The sequence below is a fragment of the Aythya ferina genome (genome assembly GCF_964211825.1).
Source record: "Aythya ferina genome assembly, chromosome: 12".
In the NCBI taxonomy this organism is placed as follows: domain Eukaryota; kingdom Metazoa; phylum Chordata; class Aves; order Anseriformes; family Anatidae; genus Aythya; species Aythya ferina.
Window position 1 is genome coordinate 17,915,329 of NC_140308.1, and position 25,517 is coordinate 17,940,845.

Below are 25,517 nucleotides of genomic sequence, written 5' to 3' on the forward strand. Positions count from 1 at the left end.
TGGCCCTGCTGCTCCTGGCTGTGCCGGAGGTGGTGAGCGAGCAGGAGACACGAGTGCGGTGCTGTCACAATATTCCTGACATCACAAACCGCAAGGACAGGCTGTTACCCCCATCAGCTCCAGGCCCCCCGTGCCCATCTCACTACTTGCTGCAGTCCCCACGTGCGGGGGACGTGTTAGCAAAGCTCAGCACGGGGAGAAATGTTTTAGGACGCAGGCATCTGGTGTTTTGTCAGCAGGAGTTCCCGTACGGACTTGTTTTGTCCAGGGTGCAGCTTCAGAGCTCTAGTTGCTTTCTTCAATTTCTCTTAAAGCTTTTTTTTTTTTTTCTTTTAAGGGAGGGGAGTTCAAGAAAAAAGGGGAAGTAGCAGCTTTTCAGAAATGAACCACAAAAACAATAATTGAAAAAAAAAACAACAAAGCAAAACCCCAAGCTGCGGTCACTCCTCTCCCTTCTCTTCCGCTTTGCGCGATGTCTCCCAGCTATGTAAATCTCGACTTTTGCCTGCTGCCTCAGCAGAGGAACACCTTTACACTGCCTGGGGGCCATCGGAGCCGCGTGGGGGTGAGGCAGCTGCTGGCATCCCTCAGACGTCCTCCCACTGCCCTGGTGCCCACTGGGATCTCTGTCCTAGTGCTCACTGGGGCCACTGTCCCGGTGGGTCCCGGTCCCTGCTGCGCCCAGGGCTGTCCCGCTCTCTGCTCCTGCCAAACCCCTGGAGTGGGCCGGCGGGGGGGTCGAGGCTGGGCAGACACCCTCAGAATGAAATTCCGGAATTGTGCAAACCATCGAGAAGGTCAGTAACAACTTGGCGAGCATTAGAAACCTATTAGCTCGTAGGTACTCTGGAATCGCCTGTCCTGAGCACCTTTACAAGCTCAGACATCTTCTAAAAGCTGATCTCATCGGTAAATCAATACTCCAGCGTTCTGACTGCAGCACGTAAGGGTTTCCAAAGAAATAAACCCTTGAACTGTATTAGCAAAGAACATAACAGACTTTGGTAACTTTGGTGTATTTTTTCAATCTACCATGAAACGTTTGATCTCGGCTGATGGATTTCCTTACGTTGGTTCTAAAAGCAACATCCCTGCCTCCACGTGGACCTGCAGCATGCAGCCTGGCTAGTGTAGGCTGAGGTTCTCAACATTTTAAATATCTGCTGTGGAGTCAGCCAAAACCCAAAGAGATGCAAAGTAGAGACAAAGCTGCAGAAGCTCGCGGCCCCCTCCCTCCCTGGGGAAGTTTGAGGTGGTGGCTGTCTTGTGGGCTGCCTGGGGGACACGGTGACACCAGTTCCTTCCCCTTTGTCCTAGTGGGAAGGACGCACGCAGTGGCCAGGCGGAGGGGCCTCATCCCGTGCCCTACAAGCACGCAGCTCCTCTGGAGCTGTGCTCGGGAGGCAGCGCCAAGCCCGCCCGCCACACGGAGACGCCGGGATGTCTGACATCCCACCCAGCGTTGCTCTGCCTCCCCAGAGCCAAGAGAGGCCTCTCGGTTCAGGCTTTCAAGCCTACACTTACCCACTTACATGCACTGGTTCCTAAATCTCACTGCGTTTCCATGCTCTTGCCCAAGAAGATGTCGCCTTAACCCCCTGGCAAACAGCTCTAAGGTTTAAGTGTGTTTATGCCAAGTAGAGCTTTTATTTTCCTTGGTAACATTCGTTTTTAGGATGTAACATTGTATGTCCTTTCAGAACAGGGAAAGTTTTAAATTTTTTTTTTTAAATAGAATTATTTTTTTAACTTCAGTCTCTTACTTATGATACTTACTGCATAGTTTTTTGTAGTATTTCCTCAAACAGAAGGTGAAGTGATGGAAAGTGCGTGATGCTCAGCTCGTGTGGTCACGGGAGCTTGGTCAGCACCTAAGACAGACATAAGATTGTTGGAGCCAACGTAAATTATTCGCATTATTTGTTTTTATACTATAAACCCCACCAGATCCCTCTGTCGATTGCAGCTCAGGGCACAGCCCTGCGCCCACAGGTCGGTGGTGGGAACGGGGACGGCCGGTGGCAGGGTGCTGCGGTGCCTGGAGTAATAGGGTCCCCCCTGCCCCATCTGCATCAGGGGCAGGGGACAGGTCCCAAAGCTCCACCAGCAGAGCCCCTGGCTGGTGTGGGAATGGCCACCCCAGGAGCCTGCAGGGGCATCTCTGGTGGCGTGGGGCTGTAGGTGCTGCTGGCCTGGCTGGGAGGGAGCCTCCCGCAAGGAGGAGCGGTCCTCAGATGTGAGCACAGCACGGGTGGCAGTATTTAAATTAGAAGCACACACCTGTGTATTACGGCATTTCCTAGAAAATACTTACTATTAAAAATGTTAATTGGGAAAATTATAGCGATAGCACAGAGGAGGAGAATTAATTTCCATCGTAAAAGAGGGGAGGAAAAAAAAGCTTATCTGGAAGGGAGCTACGGAGTGCTCCCCCTGCCCCTCACCCACCCTTTCACTTTGAAAACAAATCTGCCTAAGAAAAGCCGAGCAAGTGGAGTGTTCCTTAGTCTGTCGCTAGCGTTGCCGGACTTCCCAGCACTGAAAGCACTGCAGGCACCATCTGCAGAGCGCTGGATTTCCTCAGCCCTGCTGAGCCGCGTGATGCTGGCAGAGCTGCCCTCAGCACCGCCGTGCTGCGCGGGAGCCCGTGGTTGGGGCCACTTATGGCTAGTGGGGTCCTGGGCTCACCTCTGAGGTCTGTGAGCTGAGCGGGTCCCCCAGGGGCTGGGTGACATTCCCGTGGGCACCCTGGGTGGGGTGTCCTGCTTGGGACCAACCCTCCTGGGCTCCCTTTCGGGTCCCTGCAGGAGTGGCTGCAGGGTGCAGCCTGGCACCTTCTTGTCCGCTCCTCTTCCTTCCTGGGCTCTCCTCTGCTGACGCTACCTTGTCCCTTCTTGCTGCACAAGCAAAGGGATTTGCTCAGATGAACATTTTCTGTGTTTTTAGATGAAAATTATATCTGTTGTTTACAAAAGCCCTCAGGGGCATAACTAGCAGTAATGGGCTAAAGTAGAGCAAAGGAGATCCTGGGCTGAATATCAAGAAACATTTCCCAGTAGTGAGATCTAATAGGCTCTGGTATTATCTCCCATCACTTCAGTCATTTTCAAGCCGGACTGGACAAAGCGCTTGAAAATATACTGGAGGAACAGCCTGATGTTGCAGAGGGATGGATAAGATCACCTGATAAGTCCTCCTCATTTCTAATTTATCCAGCTCTGCCACACTCTGGATTTACTAATATCCTGCAGATTTGGCGACAGATGCAGACTGAATGCTCTGGCAAATCACACTTTCTAGAGCCTATTTCAGTAAATCACTTCGATGTAGGATCTCGTGGCACATTACAAATGCTAATTAAGCCTCCCAGCCGAGCAGAAAGTGTTCCTAGTGCCCCACGCCCGTGCGGCCTTGCGTCTGTGTCATGCACCATGCCGCGGGTTGCCCTGTGTGGGCTGCGGCTCTGGGACTTGCTCGGAGCTGCTTCTGCAGGACCAAGAGCACAGATCCCACCCTGCTTCAGCAGGGGCAGGGGAAGCTGCAGAAGAGGTGGCAATGGGCTTCACCTTTGTGGAGGCAGGCAGCAGAAGGGTTGAAGGAAAGTCTCCTGGTGAACGATCTCTTTGGTTTTTACTGCAGCTCCTGCACTCCTTCGACTAATTCACACGTTGCAGTTGTAACTGGTAGCTCAAAGCTCCCAGCCTGAATAAATGTGAAACAGGAACGGCAGAATATATTACATTGGCCTGTGCTTAAGGGGAAAAAAATCAATACAAAAATAATGCCGCAGTGGTGGATCCCCACTAATCATTCTTCTTGAGAATAAAGCAAATTGTGCCAGTCATCAGAATGGGATTTTGTAAATGAGGCTGTGAAAGAAGGAAAACACAGGGAATAAACAAACTCTGCTGCTGTTCTCTGGGCAAGGCCGTTGGTAAGGAACTCTGCAGTGAAGGACTGCGTGAAATCTGTGGTGCTGTGCCCAAATAATCCTCGCTTAGTCAGTACAGGAGACTAGAATCGTTTGGGTTGGAAGGGACCTCTAGTGGGTCTTGTTCAACATTGACCTGCTTGGAAATGTTTCAGCAACCCCTACCTCTGTGTTTTGGGTTAAATTGTCTTTAACTGTTAAGCTTATTATAAAGCAAGAGTGTAAGTATGGTTACTGTAGTGTAAGGGTGTGCAGAAAATGGGAAAATAAGGTCGAAGACTCACAGGGAAAGAAGAATTTTTAAAGCTAACATAGCCTGAAATTTCCCATATTGGAAGATATGTTTGCATTTCTGTCATTTAGTGCCTAAAGCAGCCTTTTCAGGACTGGCTACGAGGAATTACGGTGTCACTGTCAAAACAAAGCGAGTTCATCTCATAAGCTGCTATTTGTTGTCTGCAGAGTCAGCTGAGGAACCTGCTAAATGAGGTTTGGGATGCTCGATGGCTCTCACTTGGACACAAGCGACCCGTGCGCATCACGGTGAAGACGCCTGGATGCGTGCGGAGCGCTGTGTGCGTGGCAGAGGTGCAGGGCCCGCCGCGCTCTGCCGACCCCTGAGTTCATCCCGGCTGCGACCGGGCCCCTGCGTGCCCGCCTGTGTCACCAGCCGGGCCTCCTCGCTCCGTTGGGTGGCTTTGGCATTCGTCAGGAGAAATTATTAGACAGTTGGAAAATGCTAAAGAGAGAGGAGAAAACCCATGCGCTTTGCTTGGAAGCGCTGTCTGTGCTGCGTAGAGCTCTGACAAAATCAAGCCTCTAATTAAATTATCTGGCACGTGGACAATTCTGTTGCGAGATCTGCTGAGCTAATGCGTAGCCCTTAGCAAGTACGGGCTCTGAATCAGGAGCACCAAAGAGATGATTTGCATCAGGTCGCAGCCTGCTTTAAAAAATTCTGGTGAGTTGTGAGGCCCGTGTCATTAATTGCCAGTTAGCACATTGTAATTGCTGTAATTATTTGCGAGGCAAATGATGTCAGGGACTTAAGGCTGCACCGTTCTTAGTGCTTTGCGCGTTGGCGACCCACGAAGTCCTGTGCTAGGAGCGTGGCCGGGACGCTGCGGAGCGGGACGGCCGCTGGCAGCCGGCTGCCGTGGGCAGGCTGTGGCCGTGCTGCGCAGCCACGGAGCAGGACCACATCCAGCCCACGTCCAGCCCATGTCCAGCAGCAGCCACAAGGGTGGCAAGGCACCGAGTGGTGGCCTCGGATGCTGGCCGTGGGCCTGCGGCGGCACCGCCGGGCTGGGCGGGAGCCCCAGTGCCACCCGCCAGCCCCTCGCCTCCACCCTGCGCCGCCAAAGTGGGCCAGAAGCTCCTCCGGGTGGGATTAGAGGGACGCGTAATAGATTAGAGATCAAAAATGTTAATTAAGAACTGGTCTCTTCTAATAAGATGCCTTCAAGGGCACGGCACCAAAAATGAGGAAATATCTCATTTTGGCAACAGTGCTGGGGCTGTAATGAGGCTGGGGTGAGGGTAAGGGGGCAAGGACCGCAGGCCTCCTGCTAAGGGCTTCTCCTTCAGAAGGAGAAAGTCAATTAGCAATAAAATCGTAAATCTAATGGGCAGAACAGCACTACCCGAATGCTAACCAGCAGCACGTGGATTAGATGTGTGCGTTCAGCTTGACATTTTCTTGGGGATATACTGGCGCTTTGTGGTGGATGAAGGTGGGCAACGCCAGCTTGTTGGTACTGAAGCTGCAGTGGGGCAACGTGGCTGAAAATAGCTGCTTTTGTTGGAAACTTGGGCAGATTTGAGGTGAATCCGTGCAATGTGCTTTCCTAACTTAATTGTCAAGATACGGAAAGTGCGCGCCTCCACTGCTGGCAGCAAGCTCCTCGGCGCGGTGTCTGGGAGAAGCACTTACTGCTCTGCAGACGGGTGAAGAGGAGCAGCTTGGAGCTCATGTCCCAGGTTCCTGCAGGGGGGAGAGGTTTGCATTTCACAAGTAAAATGATGCACAAGTATTACTTTTATGTTTAAAACACAAAAGGTGCTTTTGAGGGCTAAGATGCTTATTGCATCATTATAATTGAAGAAAGCACATTTATTTTCTTAATCTTTATAATCCTAGTTGTGAAGTTGTGACTCTGCTGTTAGATTTCTCCTAGTAAACTCTTCAAAGCTCCGAAAAGGAAGGAAACAAACAAACAAAAAGACATTTAATTGCACTAACCCTTGTGGTGGGGTGATGGGATTTTGTGTCCTGCTTCACCCCGTGCTTGCCCCCCACACAGCTCAGAGCTGAAAGCCGCAGCGGCTCCTCAGCCAGTTATTTGCTAGCACAAAATGGAGGGACCCTGTAGGCAAATTTCTTCCCTCTCAGCTGGGAGCTTTCATTCGGATAAAGAAAGCCACCGGCACAGCGAGGCTCTATGCACAGCCTGTGTATGTTTTAGGGCTCTGGCTGTTGTTTGAGCCAAACGAGAGCGAATTTCCCATTTGATAGAAATACCATGGGCAGGCGCTATCTGTCAGCGTGCGTGTGTGCAACGAGCTGGGACTCGACTGAAGCGGCTTGGCAGAAAAAAGCCCTCTGACAATGGCCCGAAATTCAGATTTGTTGCTGCGGCCACGTGTGCTTTATCTTCATCTGGTGCGTGCGTCTCCAGCAGAAGCGTGCGCTTGGAGCGGGGGGAGGCGAGCGGTGCCTCTCCCACCCACCCCTCTGTAGCCCAGCAGGGGCTGGGGGCCGTGGGGTGGTGGCGGTGTTCAGCTCGGATCGCGCCCGTAGGCAGCTCTCAGTTCAAAGGACACCAAATTCCCCTGCCCTGCTTTTGTCAGAGAAGTGAATGCAAGCGGGTGTTGCCACTCACAGAAGGAAAAGCGGGGACCAGTTCCATATCCAAAGACTTAAATCAGATCTTTTTGCGGTTCATAAATGTATGGTTTTGATGGGCTGATGAGCTTCATCTTTACTTGATTTCACTTCTGGAATTTGTTAAAAGAAATGTGCGACTCAGACCTGAATTAGCCTTCCCCCTAAAAGGGCTACGAGCCTTTTTCACAGGCACATCAAGGGGATATCGAGTGTAGCAGCAGAAAGATCATTTCCTTCCTCGCTGTTATGAAGTTCCCTTAAAAGTCCTGAAGTTGTCTCATATGGGGCGATTTTGAAGACATTGTTCTGAACTTTTCCTCTGAGTAATTTTGAAAATTAATATTAAAAAACCAAACTGTTGGTAGGCTGTCATTGCTCTTTCAGCAGCAATGGGGAAGACTTGGGCTTTGCGTTGTTGGTTTACTCGGGTGGGTTATGCTGCAGAAATGGGGTCGGTTTGCAGCACTGCCGTTCAGACGGACAGAACGTGTGCCGTACAGAAACTGAAAAGCGGATTTAAACTTTGTTAAGTGGTTCATGTTGGGTTGTTTGTGTTTAGTACACAAGTCCAGATGACCATTTATTCTGTTAAATGAATGAGAAATGTTCTGTGTAAAAAGCGTTTGGCTCCTCTGCCTTGATCACATTAAACAAAATACATTTATTGCCAAATTTCCACAGTAGCATCCAGAAAGCATATACAGAATCAGCAGGGTTAAGCAGGTATAACCAAGAGCAGCATTTGGTCTATTTGGTCTATAATCTCATGAAAAAAAGGGTTGTACTTTTTTTTTTTTTTTTTTTTTTTTCCTGAAAAAGGTGAATTGTAGGCTGATGTCTTTTGCAAGTTAGCTAATAGCTGGGTTGGCAAAACATTTTCTGGAAGGATGTTGCAGATAGCCACATTTTTCCCTCATTTCTTTTCTTTATATACTGTGTGTTCAGACAGCTGCAGTGTTGGAGACATGAGGAATATCACCTCTGCAAATGCTCTTTGCATCTCTGGGTTTGTGTTTTGACAAGCAAGTACAGATGCTTCTGTATAGCGGAATTAAATTACGTTCCATTTTCCACCCTTACTTCCAAAAGACATCTAAGCAGATGATATGTGGGGCTTGGCATTTATGGTGTTCCGTGTGTGAAATTGAAATAAGAATTGGTGTTGCTCTTCCTCCAAAATAGTTTATAAAAAGAGGTGAATTCTTAAGGCTGTTTTATATATCGAGGTTGTAAACCTGTTGTATTTTAAATATCTTTTTGATTTGCAAAGAAAACCACAGCTACACCACAAGCACTGGAAGCGTTGCAGAGCCATCAGTGAACTATTAAATGAGAAAACACATCACAGGAGTTAAGAGATTTTTAGCTTGATAGTGTAATGAAATATTTCCAAAACATAGCTGGTTAATGAAGGTTGTGGCCAGACTGCATAATTGGCCGAGCACGTAGGAAGCAAAGTGCTCTGAAAACAGGCTCCTAGCTGTGTTGGCTGTAAATCGGGTGGGAGGATCAATAAAATAAAATAAACAGAAACCCTGTGCCTTAGCTGGGAGGCTGGGGGAGTGGGGCACAGGCCCCTGGGGCAGGCTCTGCAGGAGCGCCCGGTGGGTGCTCGGTGTGCGGGGAGGTGGGGAGGGGGCAGCACCTGAGGGCACGGCCTTGCGCTGTAGGAGGAGCAGTTTTGGAGGATGAAGTTCTCACGTCGCCTTTTTTTTTTTTTTTTTTTCCCTTAGCTGTCAGCAACTAAAATGCAAATTCAACACCTTCAGGAGCAAAACTGGGGCTGGGCCCATGCGAAGAAATGTCCCTCTTTAAAATGGTTAATTTGTTGTTTTTATCGCATTTTACCTAGTGCAAAGTACAGAGGGAGCGGGGCTGCTAAAGAGCATATCAACTAAATTAGGGTTAATTAGAAGTTCTCCCAAATAGCTGGTGCTTCATCAGCAACAGAGCAGCATGTAAATAAATCTAATTTCTCTCCAACTAAACTCTTCACAGCCTTAATTACAAGCGCAGCAACCTGCCCTCCCTCCTTCGTCTTGGTGGCAGAGGGTCACGGCGGGCTCTGGCTGCTGAGCGCCGCCTGTCCCAGGTGTCCCTCCAGGCCCAGGGGAGGCGAGGAGCTCGTAGCACCTCCAGAGGAGCCGAGGTCAGGTTCTTGGGAAGGAGCCTGAGAAGCAGAAAGCACCAGAGGAGAAGGATCAGAAAAGTCAGAAATCCGGGTGTGGGATCCTGGTGCTCAGCCGAGGGCTGGCCCACGGGATGAGTTCCTCGTTTGGCACCAGGCTCGCTAGCCTCGCTGAGGTGCCTTTATTTTCTCTTATTTATAACGTTACGGAAGCCGGTGCGTTCCTTATTACACCGTGTCACGTTTCAGCCGATCCCAAATTAATAAATGAGCAGCGGCAGAATAGCGTGCAGCACAACTCTAACAGCATGAGCCGCGCAGAAGTATATTTCACTTAGCTCAAATTTAAATACTCTACTTTGCTCGATTTAATTACGTGAAATTACTGAATTAATGGCTTTGTCAAGTGAAACGTGTAGGACTTCGGAGTTGTGCATTAAGAAAGGAATCAGAAGGGAAACTTGCGGTACGCTTCCTTTTTGCACGTGCCCTCGCGTTGAGCACAACCTGGAGTGTGGCTGAGCACACCGCCCGGCATCCCATGCTGCTCCCAAACTGGGAGAGCTTTGCCCGCTCCGAGGCATTGATTTTCAATTTTTTATTTTATTTATTTATATATTTTTTTGCTACTGTCCGTTGCCTGTCAGTGGGTATTTGGCTCCTAAGTGACTTGGGCTGCAAAACAGATTTGTGGAAAGTTAGCAAGCATTTTTCTCCACGACATGGTCTGGGATCTGATCGGACCCCAGCTGGGTGATGGCCCTGGCCCAGCCCCTGTATCCCGCATGCAAGCAGGAGCCTTCCAGAGGAAGCTGACTCCTGGCCACAGAAACCTGTCAGGTCTTTATTCCTGGACTTTTGAGGACTTCCAGGCAGGGTAACTCACCCAAGTGTGTTTTTCTTCCTGCACCAATATGTTTTTCTCTCTGTAGCTCCACCTTTTCCCTTCCCTCTGCATGGATTACATCCCCGGGTTGCTGGCAGCAGGCCGAGTGCTGCAGCTCTGTCATTCTGTCACGATGTTAGTTTGTTTGCTTGTTAGTTTTTAATAGAAATAAAGATGAAAAAATGAAGCTGTGAATACAGAGGCTCTGGGCAGTGCTAGGTTAAAGGTTGGACCGGATGATCGTAGAGGTCTTTTCCAACCCAAATGATTCTTTGAGTCTATGTAGGATCCTATAGGTTATGAAAGGCATTCCCCTTCACGATTTTTTTTTACACAAATGTGTATCTTCAGTGTGGGAAAGGGGAAAGTGCACTTTGGCACTGGGAATGCTTTGTGGGGGCCCTGGCTGGGCTCCCCTGCTGCCACCCAGCACCGGTGCCTGCACCCCCAGGATGCTGTGCCCCGAGGAGCTGGTGGCTGGGTCGTGTGTGCAGGGGGGGCAGCTCACGGGTCTGCTCCGTCCTGGGGAAGAATAAAGGAAGCTGAGTTTAGAATTAGGCTAGGGGATTCAGCTGCTGATGTACATGGGCACGTTTGTCACTTACAATAATTACATCTTCTGTAATTTTTCTCTCCTTAAAAATCACCAGGTTTGTTTGGGTCAGCAGTTCCAGCGGCTGGTATTCCGAGCAGAGCCAGCCCATACTACTTTATTTATTTATTTATTTATTTTCAAATGATATGCAGCTGCAATAACAAGCCACACGTGAATTTTATTTAGCCTTCCAAATTTTCTGTCTGCTCAGGGAGCCGTACGTTTAAGATTTACAGCTACGTGGCTCCACCTTCACGTTACAAAGGCTTTGGCATGGCTGCGTGGCTGCGAGTGACACGGCGCTGGAGATGTCCTGTGTGAAGTGGGAGCAGGATGCCACGGAGCTGCTGGGAGCAGGACGCTTGTTTTCAGTAGAGACATGAACAGTATTAAAGTTGACTTCACTATTAAAATGTGCATTTAGGTAAATAAAATTTAAGTGCTGTTTTTGTGCTGAAAACTTGCTCGGGTTGAGCTGTATTATGTCGGTACCATCTAATGGTTGCATGCCAAAGAGTTAAGCACATTTTCATGAAGAAGTGCACTTTCCTTTGAAGTTAATACTTGCTGCACACTAATTTCCTCATGCATATAAATTAATTTTAGATCAGTTTTGATTTGAACCTCATTATCTGAGCTGGGGATGGAAGTTACTCCTGTTCAGATGCATCTGAAGACTCTGGGAGTGGACAACGTCCTGCTGTCAGATGCAGACCATCCGTGGCACACCAACTGCGTGTCTTTAGTAGGGCGAGAGCTTTCTGCAGACGGTAGGCAAGAAGTTCGGAGAGCTATGTGCAAACGCAGTGTTTGCTTTGTAGACCTCAGCGGCGTGCAAAGCAGGTTGCGGTTTGACATCGGACAGAGGGCGAGGCCTTGATGTTGTGAGAAGGCGGTGGTGCTGCCGCCTGCTCCACACGGCATTTTGGGCCGGGGAATCTCAGGGCAGATTGAGCAGAACCAAGGCGTGGTGGGAAGGGAGATGCCCCTTCCCAGGACCCCGAGTTTTTGCTTTAATGACACTCCACAAGGCGCTTGGAAGAAATTCCCCACCCTGAAGCTCGCAGAGTGCCTGCGCACAGCTGTGTGCAGGGACTGGGATCAATAATCCGGTAGCGTCCCGGAGTCGGATGCTATTTCAGTAATTAAACATTTGGCACAGCACGGGCTGCTCGGCTCTCTTCCTCTCGTTGCATTCTTTAAAATTCACTTACAATGCTTTTTGTGGCAGGGAAGTATTTACATCCCACATTTATAATGTTAAACCAGTTGCCAAACACTGAAGAGCTGATAAACACTATGTGCTGTTAACACTATAAAGTACAATCCCACTGCTACTCGCATGCAAATAAATAATAATAACTTAGCTGCTTGTCCGCTTTTCAGTGTATAAATGCATTTGTCGCGTAGCACAGTGACATCTAAATCATTTTAGTAAAAGCACTGGAAGGGCTGAAACATTACCTGCAGGTACGATTAGGAGAAAATTTTATTGTTCGGTTGTTTTTTATGTATTTAGTTCCTTATTTGAATATTTTTAACACTTTTAAAATGGTATGATGCTTAATCATTATTGCTGGTTTTTGCTTTTTTTTTTTTTTTCTAATTTCATTGAATTACTTTGCCTTCCTGAGGATTAGCCCACAGGCTAAAAGTTACTATAAAATATTCATTAAATCTTTTCCTGCATCTGTTACAGACACAGATATCTTTTTAATGTGCTGGTCAGTTTTGAGACTGCTGCTTTCGTTGCTATCCATAAATCATTAGCAAGTATTTTTAGTGTCATCAGTGAAAGGTTAATAGAAGCCCATAATTTTGAGATGCATCGTTTTGATTAGCTGCTCACAAATTTCCCTGAAAAGGGGATGCGAATTGTTCCACACCGCAAACTGGAGACTGTGTCCAATTTGTGCATAAATTGCGATTGTCTTTGTAATGGGCTCCTAGGAAGGTGTGGGGTTGCCTGCAAGGTAACGATTTAAACATAAAGTGACCCTTGATGAGGGAACTGGAGTTTCAGTTTAATGTGTTTCTGTAGTTTTCCCTCACCTTCGGAGCCTTCGCATTCCACACAAATAATTCCTTCATAACAAGTGCCTTTTCAGAAGATGTATGCTGCTGACAGTTAATATAAAATTATTGCCCCTGAATGCATTTTTGTAATTACTTCCCAGAGAACTGTCTTTGTGTTAGAAGACATTTCACACTTTAGTAACATAAGTGTTTGGGGAGAACATGAGTAATAATTACAAGCAGTCTTTCAGTGAAAATAAACCTAAAAATTATAAAAAAAGCTAATGTTAAAGTTGGTTAGAGACAGTGAGGAATTTATTTAGCATGTTACGCATGCCTGTATATATCCCAAGTTTAATAACCCTTCAGTAACTAAACTTAAAAAAGCAATAAAGAACAGAGAAACAGCTTTCTAATTTTTAAGCAATAATGAAACTAAAAACTGATTAAAAGTGACATGCTACTAGAGACAGAATAAAGAAACTTAATCTGAATGCTCCTATAGGAGATTTCTGCTATAATGGAAAATGAAATGACTCACAGTTTGATCAATAAAAAAATTAGCAGCATTTAATAAAAGGTTTCTCTAGCATGTTGTCTAAAGGATGCTATGAAAGCCTTGAAATACAAGAAAAGCGGGCTGGGAGGGTGAGTTTCTGTACAGGAGTTAACGTGACTGAAAAGTCATCTGCTGGGAAGGGCTGGTGGGCATCGGGTCAGAGCCTGGGCGTCGATGGTCGCACTGGGTGGTGCAGCAGGACCTGAGCTCAGGCTGCCCGCTGCAAACCTGCAGGTGGGGAGCTTGGAGCTGCCTGAGTGCAGAGCAGCAGGGGCTCGGCTTCGCTGCAGGAAAAGGGGTGCTCGCAGCACCAGGCTCTGTCCCAGCACGGAGGTAACGGCAGACACTTGGGATCCACCTGCTTTCCCGACGGATATAGCAGAAGGTGCAGCACCCTGCTGAAACAGCGGGACCTTGCTAAGCTGAAGAAAGGTGCAGGGATGCTGTGCACCTACCTAAACGTTAAGGTTTTAACGCGTACCTCAATACATACACAGTGCTGTTGTGAAACGTGGTGACACGTGCTCCTAGGTCTCTGACTTCTGTATATTTTAGAAGATATATTTTAACATAACCTGTATTTTGATCCTGTGGGTCGTCACCAGCGCCCTCGTTCTTCCCTTGCCTTTCCACAAAGGCTGGCAGCCCCCAGCCCTGCTGCCCGTGCCGTCTGCTGTCAGCGCCAGACAAATGACAGCTTGGAGAGGCTGCAACGGCCAGAGCCCTAGGAGGGCACGAGGAGGTAACAATATACAATTTTCATGGTTCAAGGGTAGCCTTATCCTACTGTTCTTCATTACAGTACTGCAGCGAGATCAATTTTATTAAGTTGTAAGTCCTAGGAGGCCAACGCCATTAACTACGTGCTGGATCACACGGGGTTTTGGTGGTGCGATCGCTCTCCCTCTTGCCGGGGGCAGGCAGCCCCTCGCACGAGCCCTGCAGCCTGCATGTGCTTTGCTGCCTGTCCCGCAGCCATCCTGTGGTACTTTGTGCATCATCCATCCCAGCTCTTTGTTTTTCAGCCACGTTCCTCTGTTTTCCCCCATGGGGTTTGGTGCTGTGCTGCACTGAACCTGCTCGCTTGTAACATGTGCAGTGAGTGCTTGGTGTGCAGAGCGAGCCTCTGGTACCCGGCCCTGGGCTGCTGGAGCAGGGTTTGGGCTGCTGGTACTGGTGTGGTGCAGTGGTTGCAGCCTCTCACGTGGCCTGTTGAGAGGTAGCACGCAGGCAGCCCTGGGTTCGAGAGCTATCTGTGTAAAATTGGTGGTTTCGGAAATGCTGAAGAGCCGCAGACCTGGCGTGCCCCACAAAGCCAAGCCTTCATCCTATGGGAATGAGCTTCAGCTGAGGTTTGTTTGCATTTTTGTTATTGAAGCATTAATGTTTTTTATTTTGCTTCTGTTCATTCTTCATTGACCACAAATTGCAGAGAAGTTTGGACTCTGCTGCATTACAGTCCAAGAGACAACACTAAAATGCCAACAAACTGCATGAAAGCCGGGACCCCCCCAAGCCGATCTGGCACTAGGCGCCAAGTGAAATGCTTGCTAACGAGTGTTTAGATTAGGCTTTTCCTTTAAGTAATTTGTTTCTTTTGTTCTCACTTCCCAGTTACACGAGGAGTTTCCTTTCCTTTCCCCTTGCAGGACGGCATGCCCGCTGCGCCCAGCCCCAGGAGCTGCTGTGCTGCTGCTCCGCCGTCCCTGCAGCAGTTTGCTTCTGTCTCCCCAAGGACGATTTGGTTCAGCTCCTGTCCTCAGTCTCTAGGAAAGGGTTAGGAAATACCACAGCCCTTTGTGAGGCCTTGGTGGTTTTGTCTTTGGACCAAGGTGGCAGAATGAGGAGGTGCCTCATTCCCCTCACCACCTGGTCCCTTGCGGTTCGGGACGTGCACATGTGCACAGCCGGGTGCCGGCTGGCATCGCGTGGCGGGGAGCACCATGGGCACGGCCACAGCTCTGCCGTGCACCAAGCCTGTGCGTGCCTGCTGCAGGGAGCAACTTGTGAAGGAAGCCCTGCAGCCAGAGGTGTCGGAGCCCAGACGTGACCCCGTGCTAGACAGCGCGCTTCAAAGAACAATCCTAAATTCAAAAAAGTCCCGGCTTTCAAAAGTCTCTGGGTTTAAAAAGAAATTACTGGCACAAGCACGGAAAGGCTCGCTTGCCCCGTATTGTGCTAAGATAACAGAAAGTTTAAACTGCCTATATTGGATTCCGCAGCTGAAAAAATAAGCCCAGAGCTTTGCTCTGACTCCCATTTCCCAGGCCCACGCGTTGCACGGCGCTGCACGTCTCCGCGTCCCCGCGGCCGGCGCGTCGCCTGCAGTGTGCCTGCGGCCGCCCCGCACTCCCTCCAGCACCACTGCTCCCCGCGGCCATGCTCCGCTGTGCTCGGCCCCCACCAGTGGGGCCTGGCCGGGGAGAAACGGGAATTTGCTCTTGACTTTGGGGCCTGGCGTGAGCATGGGACGCGCAGTCAGTTTGCAAAACCTTGGCTTTCAAAGCGTGCTGTTGCTGTAACAGCACGGCTCGGAAGGCATTTCTACTGACACTAACCTTCCAGCCGAGCCCTCGGGACTTCTCGTCTCCACCTTTGCCAAGTTTGCCACATTCCTTGGACCACCAGGTCAGGCAGGAACACTCCCGTTCCTTGATGCATCTTGATGAAATTGTAACTTTTTAGAAAAGAAGTTGGCTTTTACCAAAAACCAAGAGTCGTTAACATTAACTTTAGTGGCAATTAGAGTAACATATTCTTGACTGTTGGCCAGGCTGTTTAGGTCATAGGGTAAAAGCATTCGTCTCCTGCGAAGCCCTGCAGGCCCCTTACTGCGTTACAGGAATAAAAGAAAAGAGAAGAAAAGAAAAGCAAGAGAACCCCAAACGCAAGCGGTGAGGTGTACTTTCAAGGCTGAGCTGTCAAGCTGTCTCGTCTCTTCCTCAGGAAATTGTTGGAGCAATTGTTGGAGACAGCAGGTCCATTTTAAAGACACTAATAATGCTTTTGTGAAAGCAGGCCCTTTTTGCCACTTAGGACTAACCAGTGACCGCGTGCCCAAAGGCACGGTGCCAGTCGTGCTGCGTTGGCCTCCCGCGGTGACAGAAGTCCTGCTGGGGGTGTGCCGGTGCCCCTGGCACCCACCCTGGCCAGGCACTCACCATCACGAGGGCAGTGCGCTCTGCTCTCTGAACCTGGCTGCTCCATGGGGGGATGCTCATACAGTTCTTGCCTGCGGGAACACTGCAGGTTAAATTCGTGCCTTACTGCAGCAGAACTCCTCAGGAATTCGTTCCCAAGGAGTGCTCTCGGGTGGCTGCCCTGGTCAGGGACGCTGAGCTCACTGCAGAGCAGCTGGGGCTGAAGCTCTCCCTGCCTGAGGACCACCCGTCCCCGTCACTGCCCTGGCACTCGCTGCTGCTTGCTCACGGGGGCGAGCAGCCACCGTGTCCCAGGGCCACCCATGCCACTGCTGCCTTGATGGGGACAAGGGCCAAAAAGCCAAGAAACACCCCAGGTTTTCCTCAGCAGCGTGAGGTTTCTCCAAGGCGAGCACCAAGCTTGCAGCTCGGCAGAGGAATCTGAAGATGGTGTTATTCCAGGGACAGCAACCCCGAGGTGTGGCAAACACGCACGATTCCTTCAATGTGCTGAAAACAGAAAACATCTCATTTTAAAGCAATGCTGTTTGCTAAATAATTTATGTGCAAGATTTCACTGTTGTGTTACTTGACATACAACGGTGTCACGTAATGACACTTTTGAAAAGTTGCCTGGAGGATCAGATTTCCCATTCAGTGGGGAATTAAAAAATGTTTCTGGAATTTTGCTCTGCAGTCGGGAATCTTATTTTCTTATCTCACATTGTACAATTTATTTTTCCTAAAGCAGTGTGTTAAATTATTTGTTATTGTTGGACTCGGTTGAACAGCTTTATCCCTAGTGTAGTCATGAAGTTTTGGAGAAAAACCAAGGATGAATTTGTCACAGTGTGCTCAGCAGATCAGCTGGCCTTTAGGTTAACTGTCAAAAGACAGCATTTCTACTGAAAATATTAGTGAAGGTCCCTTAAACCTCCTCGAGGTTGCCTAAAATCTTTCTTCCTCAGGCTGTAGCTAAATCGGTTCAGAAGTGCTTTTCGGAGGCTTCCATCAGCAGGCGGCATGGATTCAGGTGGCAGTGCTCAGATCAGATTTATAGACTTGCGCTATTTTATAGGTTTCTGTCTTATAGAGCTGGAGAGCTGACGTTCTGATTTATGAACGTTTATCAAATCTGCAGGACATACAGGCTTTAACAAAATTGACTGAGCTATAATGTTTGTGATTTGAGTCTGGGATGAGCTTGTGAAACGGTGTGCCAAGTAAATACAGCAAAATGGAAGTGATCAGTGCAGCGTGTACATTGAATTAGGTGTTAAGTAAAGCGAAGCTAGCGAAGCTTTAACTTTACCATTATTTGGCAGGGTAGTGGTGTAAGGAGAACAGAACTGTCCTCGAGTAGCATACGCTTTTATTAAAGGGAGAGGCTCTAAAGCATGAGGTTCAGAGAACAGTGCTTTATTGAGCGAACCCCGTACAGATCGTGACTTAGGACATGGAGAGCGTGGTGAGCGATACTTTTATAACCAAATCCTTAAATTCATTACTGCTCTAAGAGTGCCATATCTGCTTTGTTGATACGAACATTACACCTCGCTCTTAATGGCGATGTTGTAGCAGAAAGGTCCGTATAACTCAACAGGAGAAGAACCTGAAAATGTGCCCGTCAGTTAATTGCTAACAGCGATGCCGTGGCAGACCACGAGCAGGCATTGATTTTTAATATTTCCATTGCAATTCGATGGGTACGTCATGTTACGAGTGCTCCATGGCAAGCTGCAGAGCGTTTCACACCAGCTGATTTACGTTCCCATGCGCAGTGCGGCCGACGGCACAAGGCGAGTGCTCGGGATGGAGCGTGGCCGCACAGCCCTGCTAGCGCCGCGTATCTGAGCTGCAGCGCTTGCGGTAACCAGTGTCCAGCTTTAATAAATTGTATTTCTCAGCTTTGTTTCATGTTCTCAGCACTGGTTGCCCTTAATCTTTCTGGTGCTGATCTCGTTTTAGAAACCATCCATCTCCCTGTTACTGGTGTGAAACCCCTGTGCCGGCAGGCAGCCAGGCGGCACCCCCTGCACCGTGGGCACTGCTCCCCGGGGCCCTGCGCCGCTCTGGGGCTGGGCTGAGCGCGGGGGGCTGCTGTGGTGGGGGCCTGCTCACCCCTCCTGCTCTTCTGGAGGACTTGTAAAACGTCTGTGTTTAATAACGTGGCACACTCGGGCGGTGGGATTGCTCGTAGAGGCGGACAGAAGGGCACAAGCTCAGCACGGCTGGTGGTAGGGCAAGCGTCCCAACTGGTCACCCGGCGTGGCCAGGGCATGCGGCACGTCCAGCCGATGCCGAGGGCTGTAGGAGGTGGAGGGGAAACAGAAACTGAGCTGCCGCAGGGCTTGGCCTCCTTCTACACCCGGCGCCTGGAAACCCAAGGATTGTTTGGTCACAGAAGCCTGCAGCGGGGTGTGCCGCACAGCGAGGTGCCCGCGGGGCTCGGCGGCACCCCTCGTGTCCTGAGGCACCTCAGGGTCTTCAGTGGGAGCCTTTCGCTGCCGTGGGCACTCGCGCTGGGGCTTGATGGTGGCGGGGAGAGGAGAGCACAGAGGATTAAAATTCAGTACGTGCCTGTTCTGTACAGGCTGCAATTAATCTTGCCAATTTTTAAAGCTTTGAGAGCCTGGTTAAGTGATGAAACACTAACGACTCCTTATGACAGAGAGTCAGAGCTCTCTGCCCGCTGAAGGAGATGCAGGGAGCGTTCGCAGGATTCACACCAAGCAGCAGAGAATACAGTTGAGAATTGTTGCACCGCATGATATAAAAACCACATTAATATAATGAAAGGTGTCAGGAATAACGCGAGACTGGCTATAATTAAATGTATCTCAATAAGCGCGGCGTCGTTCGTCAGGCAGACCTCTAAACCTTCGCGTGCATCCTTGCTGTTGGCAGGTGGCCTGGGAGGAGAGCTGGAGAGCGAGGCGAAGGACAGCCGGGCCCTGGAAGAGAGGAACAGCGTGACGAGCCAGGAAGAGAGAAATGAGGAAGATGAAGACATGGAGGATGAGTCAATTTACACCTGCGATAACTGTCAGCAGGACTTCGATTCGCTGGCAGACCTGACTGAACACAGGGCACACCACTGTCCTGGAGGTAATGTTAAACTCGCTTTGCAGTTCTGACAGGTGGTTAGCTGGGTAATTGGACATAGCAACAGCTTGAGGCCTCAAGTGAGATTAAAGAATTAATAATGTAATTTTACAGTTAATGTAATTTTATTGTGGTGCCTTGGGTAGCCTTTGTTCACTCCTTTAATAAAATTAAAATAAAAGCAACAGCTTTCCAATTGGAATCTGTCAGTAATTACGTTAGACAAAAATGTTGTGGGTTTTTTAACGTTAAAAGTTTCAGACAGGGTATTTTTCCCTCTCTTCCCGAGCGCAGGAAGATTAAAAAAGTTAAATGACTGAAGCGTGCAAAACTCCCCTGAAGATAGGCCTCTGAACCCCACCAAAGAACATGACAATTTCTGAGATAAAAATTCGTAGTGTGAGCTTTGTAATCCCACCCTAAAAATACACCATTCTCCCTAGGTTACTGTTGCATTTCCTTTTGAATTTTATGGAGGTGAGGATGGCATGCGCCTACCCTGATTTTGAATGTCCTTGTTGTGAAGTGAGAACGAGCACAGAGCGTTGGTGTGAGCAATCGCAGCGCATCTTGCCATTGCACAGCTCCTCGTGCATGGCCGGTGGTAGCAGCAGGCACCCTGCACAGTGTGTTATCTGATTTATGGGGGCAGCAAAAAGCCTTTGATTTTTGCCGAAGATTAAATAAAATCTTAGGAGGGCGAGTGCAGAAAATGTTCATATATATTTAAATCAGGAGTTCTCACCCTTCCTAGAGTTAAATACGCTGCCAGCATTTTTTCCTCTGCACCCATCTAAGACATTTTTAGCCAGTTCCCATTTCGGCTGGCAGGGGGGTTAGCTTCTCCTCTGGTGCAACATTATCCTGTCCTCATTCCCACGAATGCGTGTTCCTCCCTGGCCACTTAATTTGTTTGGTAATGAGTCCACATTATGTTCTCCTTTTTGGGCATCATTAAAGCTGTGCCCAGCCGAGAAAGGCCAGAGGAATTGCCCAGGGCGAGTGTGCAAACGGGGCTGTGGGAGCTCTGCCGCCCACCCCGAGCATCCTCCTCTGCCCCAGCTGGATGCAGCATCGCCAGGGCTGCTTGCTCTGCGCTCTCAGTTAAACACTGCCTGGGATGCCCACTTGAAAGTACAAAACCAGAAAACTTACTGCTCGCAGGGTCGTTTTTTGGCCAGCTGACAACCACTGGATTGCCCTGCGATTTCTGTGAACAAAATTCATATTTTGATGTGGGGTAGTAAGCAGGAAAATGCTGTTGAATAGAAAAATCCTTGTTTGCCAGGCTGCAAGGCGAGGTGTGCAGCCCAGGGGATGGGGACAGGTCCCTGCAGTGCCAGGCGGGAGGATAGGGCACTGCTGCTGCTCAGTGAAAGAGAGGCCTGTTTTTTTCACGAGGCAAAGGTCCATAAAAACACAGCAACCTAGAGGTCCGTGTCTGTACAGTTCATATTTTCACACCTCAGTTTTTATTTACCCTCAGCGTAGTGTCTGTTAGTGACAGTAAGAAAAATAAATTCTATTTTTGGGACCTATCAAAATAATTTGTGAGTATTCCCCTTGCTAATTTTTGATTGCAGGTAGCATAACTTCATCATCTTTTACTGTCTTGACATGTGCTGATGATTTACAAAGACATTTTGTCATAAAAAGGCACCATATAATCATCTGCATATACACGGAATAGGTGCTGATTATCTCCATGTGAGGAAATCCTTGTTCCAGAATAAGAGTGCCTGTTTTCCATTTGTTTTAGTGTAGTGTCCTGAAGTGATTTAATGCCAAGGGAAGGGTTGCACTCATCTGTTCGGGAATGAGAATGTTTCCATGAAGGCAGTCTGGAATATTGTTGGATATTTACACGTCTTGCCACGAGGAAAAAAAGTTTTCAAGTTCAGACCCACCAATTGTCCAATAACCATGAGAATTTTTGGTCTAAGAATGCAAATTACACGTGTTTGCTCAGCTCACCTGGAAAGACTTGCCCCCACCAGAGTGAGAACCTAAGAGAGTGCTAGGAAATGTGGTGTGTTTAACGATGTTACCCCACCAAATGGGCTGTGTCCTGAGTTGCCCTGCTCTCCTTTAGTCTCTAATGCCTGCCCGACACCTCTGAGGCTGTAACACAGTGCCTGACCTCTGGGCAAGCTAGAGTTTCATGTCTTAATCTGAAGCAGGGTGTTCAATCGTGTCTACATGGCTCCAGATCAATGCAGGTAATATTTGTAGTGATAATATCACCAGGCTGATAACACAACGTAACTAATGACTTCCTTTGGGAGGCTGAAGTTAGGAAGGTATTGTAGCTCTGGAGTGTTGCAGGATTATAAGAGCTCACTCCAAAGAATAGGATAAACCATCTATTTCACTGGAATCCCTTAGAAATTCATTACAGCGGGCTGAAGTTATAATACAGTTTGAACGCAGCTTCTTTGACATGTAAGGAAGTAACAAACAGCCGTTTCCCCCCTCGCTTTTTCATGTATTTCAGACTTGTTTCTTGGAGGACAAAACACCGCTGAAATCTAGACATCTCTCGTAGCGTAAGCGCATGGCATCCCTTCGGATGCCGGCCCGGTGGAGGTGCTCTCCTGACAGAATTAGGTGCCTCTCGTGCCTTTTGCTCGTGGTGGATGTCTGTGACGGCAGGCTGGGGGCTTCCAGTGCCGATGGGGGTGTGAAAAGGGCCCCCACGGGGCAGCGCATGCTGAATGAGCAGCGCGTTTCCTCCCCAGCTCACGGCTTCCCAGCTCGGCCCCACGCGAGCGCTCCTTAAACAGCCAGAGAGCACCTTTAAAAATGCCCTGAGAACACACAGACACCTGGCGCATGCGCTGCGTGTGTTGAGCTTTTACAATGAATTTAAAAAGTCACTCACGTCCTGCGTCCCCTTAACTTGAGAAGACTCAGGCGTGGCCATCTCAGGCAGTCCTTTTTGTAGGTTTTTTGCACGCTGCCGTTAGTGCAGGTGTTATGACACAGTGCCCCAGCAGTACTGGCAAGAGGAGAGGCTCACATGTGCATTTACAAGTGCAAGTGTCCTCTGGCCAGCACCGGGGGCTGCATGCATCAGGCAGCTGTTCTGCAGTACCTCACTGCCTGGTGCCTGGTGCTGGGTTGGGTATTGCCTGATGAGAAGTGGCTAAAAAGCCCCAAGACTTGCCATTTGTATGTGCATGTTAGTCCACATGTGCCAGTCTGGTTTTAGCTCCCGTTCTTATCATGTTGGTTTTGATTCCTCCATCCATGCCTGCCCTTTCCCCCTGCTGGGCCAGTGTAGCCTCCCATAAACTTGTTCCTTCGGTTTCCCAAGCAAATGTAGGGTGTTGTAAAGCGAGTTAGCGCATCAGTGAACTGGACAGAAGTAGGTTACGTTGGGGTCTCTGAGCATTTCATGAGGTCCTCTTCTGTTGTTGATAACTTTACAGGTTGTCTGTTTCAAACAGCAGCAGAGCTATATATGGATATTGCCAGCTGGGAAGCGGCTGATTTTTCTAAACTACTGTACGGTAGGAACTAGTTTATAATTAAAGTCTTGCAGTTGCTCCTGTTAAATGCCCTGTAACTTGTACACTAGGCTTGCGTTAGAAACGAGGTATTGTAACTGTTTTGTGCTAGTGTATAATTTTGCATTTTCTTGTATTTCACCTGCTGAATTATAATTGCCATGCAACTGTATATGCAGGGTGCTCACCCAGAAACCGTACACGGCAGCTTGCCAACAAGTGGCCGCGTCTCAGTGATGTTTTTGTCAGGTAGTACTTTGTACTTTGCACTGACAAAGATGGACTTCTTGCACGTATTTCGCAAATTAACCCTTCCCCAAATTATAATCTCGTTGCACCTGATTGGCAAGTTGGAGGTTTTCAGTTGCTTTGCTGCTGATGTTGTTGCTTTTTTAAAGTAATGAATTGACTGATCATCCTCCACAAAAGATACTGAAATACAGTTGTGAAAAAAGCAGTGTGGAAACTTAATTATACACCTAGTTTATACAGCTGTGGCTCTAATGACCTACTGGCCCTAATCACTGTGTTGTGGCTTGGTCTGAGTGCTCCTGTCCTTGCCAGAATTCTGCTCCTCTCTCTTAACATGACTAGTGTTTCGATCTAAAAAAAATAATAAAAAAATAACATTTCCTTTTTTGTTCTTTTCTACATTGTCATGCTGAAATGCAAGTTTCCTTCTTTCCAGAGGTCACGGCAGTGTTTTCAGAATTGGCACCAGAAACGCTCCGCAGTATCACAGACTGTAAAAGCACGGATGTTCCCTGGCGCCCTCAGTTCTCGCTGCCTGGCTCTGGCAGCGGGCACTGCGGCAGGCTTCTTGCTGTCGGTCCCCCGAGGGGCAGTGACCGCAGGCTCCTTTTCTTGTTTCATGCCAGGCCTCACCTCGCGGGGCTCACATTTGTCCCGCTGGTCGGCGTTTGTGCCCGTCGGGGCTGAGAGCCGGGCTGTCTGTGCAGGTGCAGGGCGCTGTGTGTTTGTCGTGCAGCAGGTGAGGCGCGTTCCCGTAGCTCAACCTGGAGCTGAAGCCACGCAGGAGCGCGGTGCGGAGTGTGATGGCGCGCGGGGCACGTGGTGACCTTGGAGGATGAGGTAGCTTCGTCGCAGGGCCGCATGCAGCAGTGTTTTCATGGGCACTGAGTGCAGTGCGTGTGCTCGTGGAGGCTGCGGGAGGCGGCCGATTCCCCAGTGGGCCGGCGGCGGCCCTGCTGGGTGAGGGTGGCGAGGCCCTGCTCTGCCTCTGCCACTGCAGGCTGGCGCTCGGTGCTTGCGCTGCGTCTGGTTCTGGGCTTTACAAGCACGCCGTGCCTCTGAGGGCTTGCAGTGGCTGGTGGGGGGCGGCATGAATTTGAAACAAAGCTCACTGGCCATAAACACCGAGCCCGGGATTTGCTCTGCGGCCTCGCGGAGCCTCTCCCGTGCCGAGCGCGGTGGCAGCGGGCGGCAGGCCCCGCCGCGAGGCCCGGTTGGTGTGCTGGCAGATAAGAGCCTGCCAGGGCGCCGGCGCCGCCCCCCGCAATCGCCACGGCCACCTTTGTGCCCGGGCCCCTGGGGACGGTGGCACGGGCGGCAGCACCAGGCTCTGCGCATGCAGATAGGAGCGGTGCCAGCGCGGCTGCGGGAGCCGGGGCTGAGCGAAACCAGAGCCCCGTGGGGAGGGAGGCACGGGCTGCAGCTACCCCTCTGCAGCCTGCACGTAGCCCGCAGTCATCGCGCAGGGCACGGCCGCGTGCTTTGAGGCTGTACAAATATTTCTCAGCTAAGATGATGTCTTTCCTCAAGCAGCATATGTTTTTCGCATAGGAAGAACATTTTCCCTGTCATTTTTAAACATATGGCCCAGTGAGGAGCTGAGGATGACACGTTAGCATGGTCGTATCAGCAAGGGACTGTTTCATCCTTGCTACTTTAATTGAGTTTTGCTTTTTTCTTTATCATCTACTTTTATCTAGCTCAAAAATGAGCCTGCAAAGCGAGTGTGGGTACCCCTGGAATTGCGGGGCCGCCAGGCCTGTCCCACTGTGGCGCTGCACCCGCTGCCTTGTCGCAGCTCGGGCTTTCACTGGCTCTGTGTGGGGCAGGTCTGTTTCTCGGCATTGTAGGAATGCAAGGAAATAAGAAACAGCTCTGAAGAGGAGGGAGAGGTGGCAGCAGGAAGGTGCCTTTCAGGGCTGGACCCTGCTGAGCTTGCAGGGGTGGCCGTGCCCACAGAGGAGGGTCCTGCTGCCGCCAGCAGCCCCCTGCGCTTGGTGGCTGTAGAGAAATGTGGGAGAGGGTTCTCCTCCTTGTTTTTTAAGCAAGCTGAATGACTGTCCCAGTCCCTGGGAGGGAGGGATGCTGCAGCCTCTCAGGAGAGCAGCCTGGAGCCTCAGTAGTTCCCTCAGTCCCTCAGGGGCTGGTGTTTGTAACTCCGTGTGTGACGGAGCTCCATCGCCGGGGAGTCACCGGCCCGAATGTCAAGCATGGGGCTTGGGAAGGTCTGAGGAGCCTGCGAGGAGGCTCCAGGTCCATGTTTGCAGTCCCCTTACTGGTACCTCCTGCACCTTGACCCAGAGCTAGAGCCTGAGGCACGTGGTGCAGCATCGCTGGCAGGGCAGTGAGCGTGTAAGGCACCTCCTTCACCGCCAGTGCTCGGGATATGGTCACGTTGCCTGCTGGTCTCAGTGTCCGAGCGCGAGGGGACGCATTGCACCGCTGCTGGGGTGGGGGCCGGGCAGGCAGAAAGGTGGTGGCTGGCCTTTCAGAGGGAAACTGATTAAGG

General features: G+C 49.8%; 1 protein-coding gene across 3 annotated transcripts in view; it reads left to right on the top strand.

Annotated features, from left to right (window-relative positions):
* Positions 1 to 25,517, top strand: part of ZNF423 (zinc finger protein 423) — a 209,807-nt gene that overhangs the window by 35,977 nt on the left and 148,313 nt on the right. For 2 of the 3 annotated variants that reach the window (XM_084533601.1, XM_084533603.1), the window contains exons 3-4: positions 19,050 to 19,250; positions 22,679 to 22,759. In XM_084533601.1, the coding sequence (XP_084389727.1) occupies positions 19,050 to 19,250; positions 22,679 to 22,759 (282 nt within the window). The remainder of the gene's footprint in view (positions 1 to 19,049; positions 19,251 to 22,678; positions 22,760 to 25,517) is intronic. The other variant, XM_084533602.1, reaches the window with a different exon arrangement.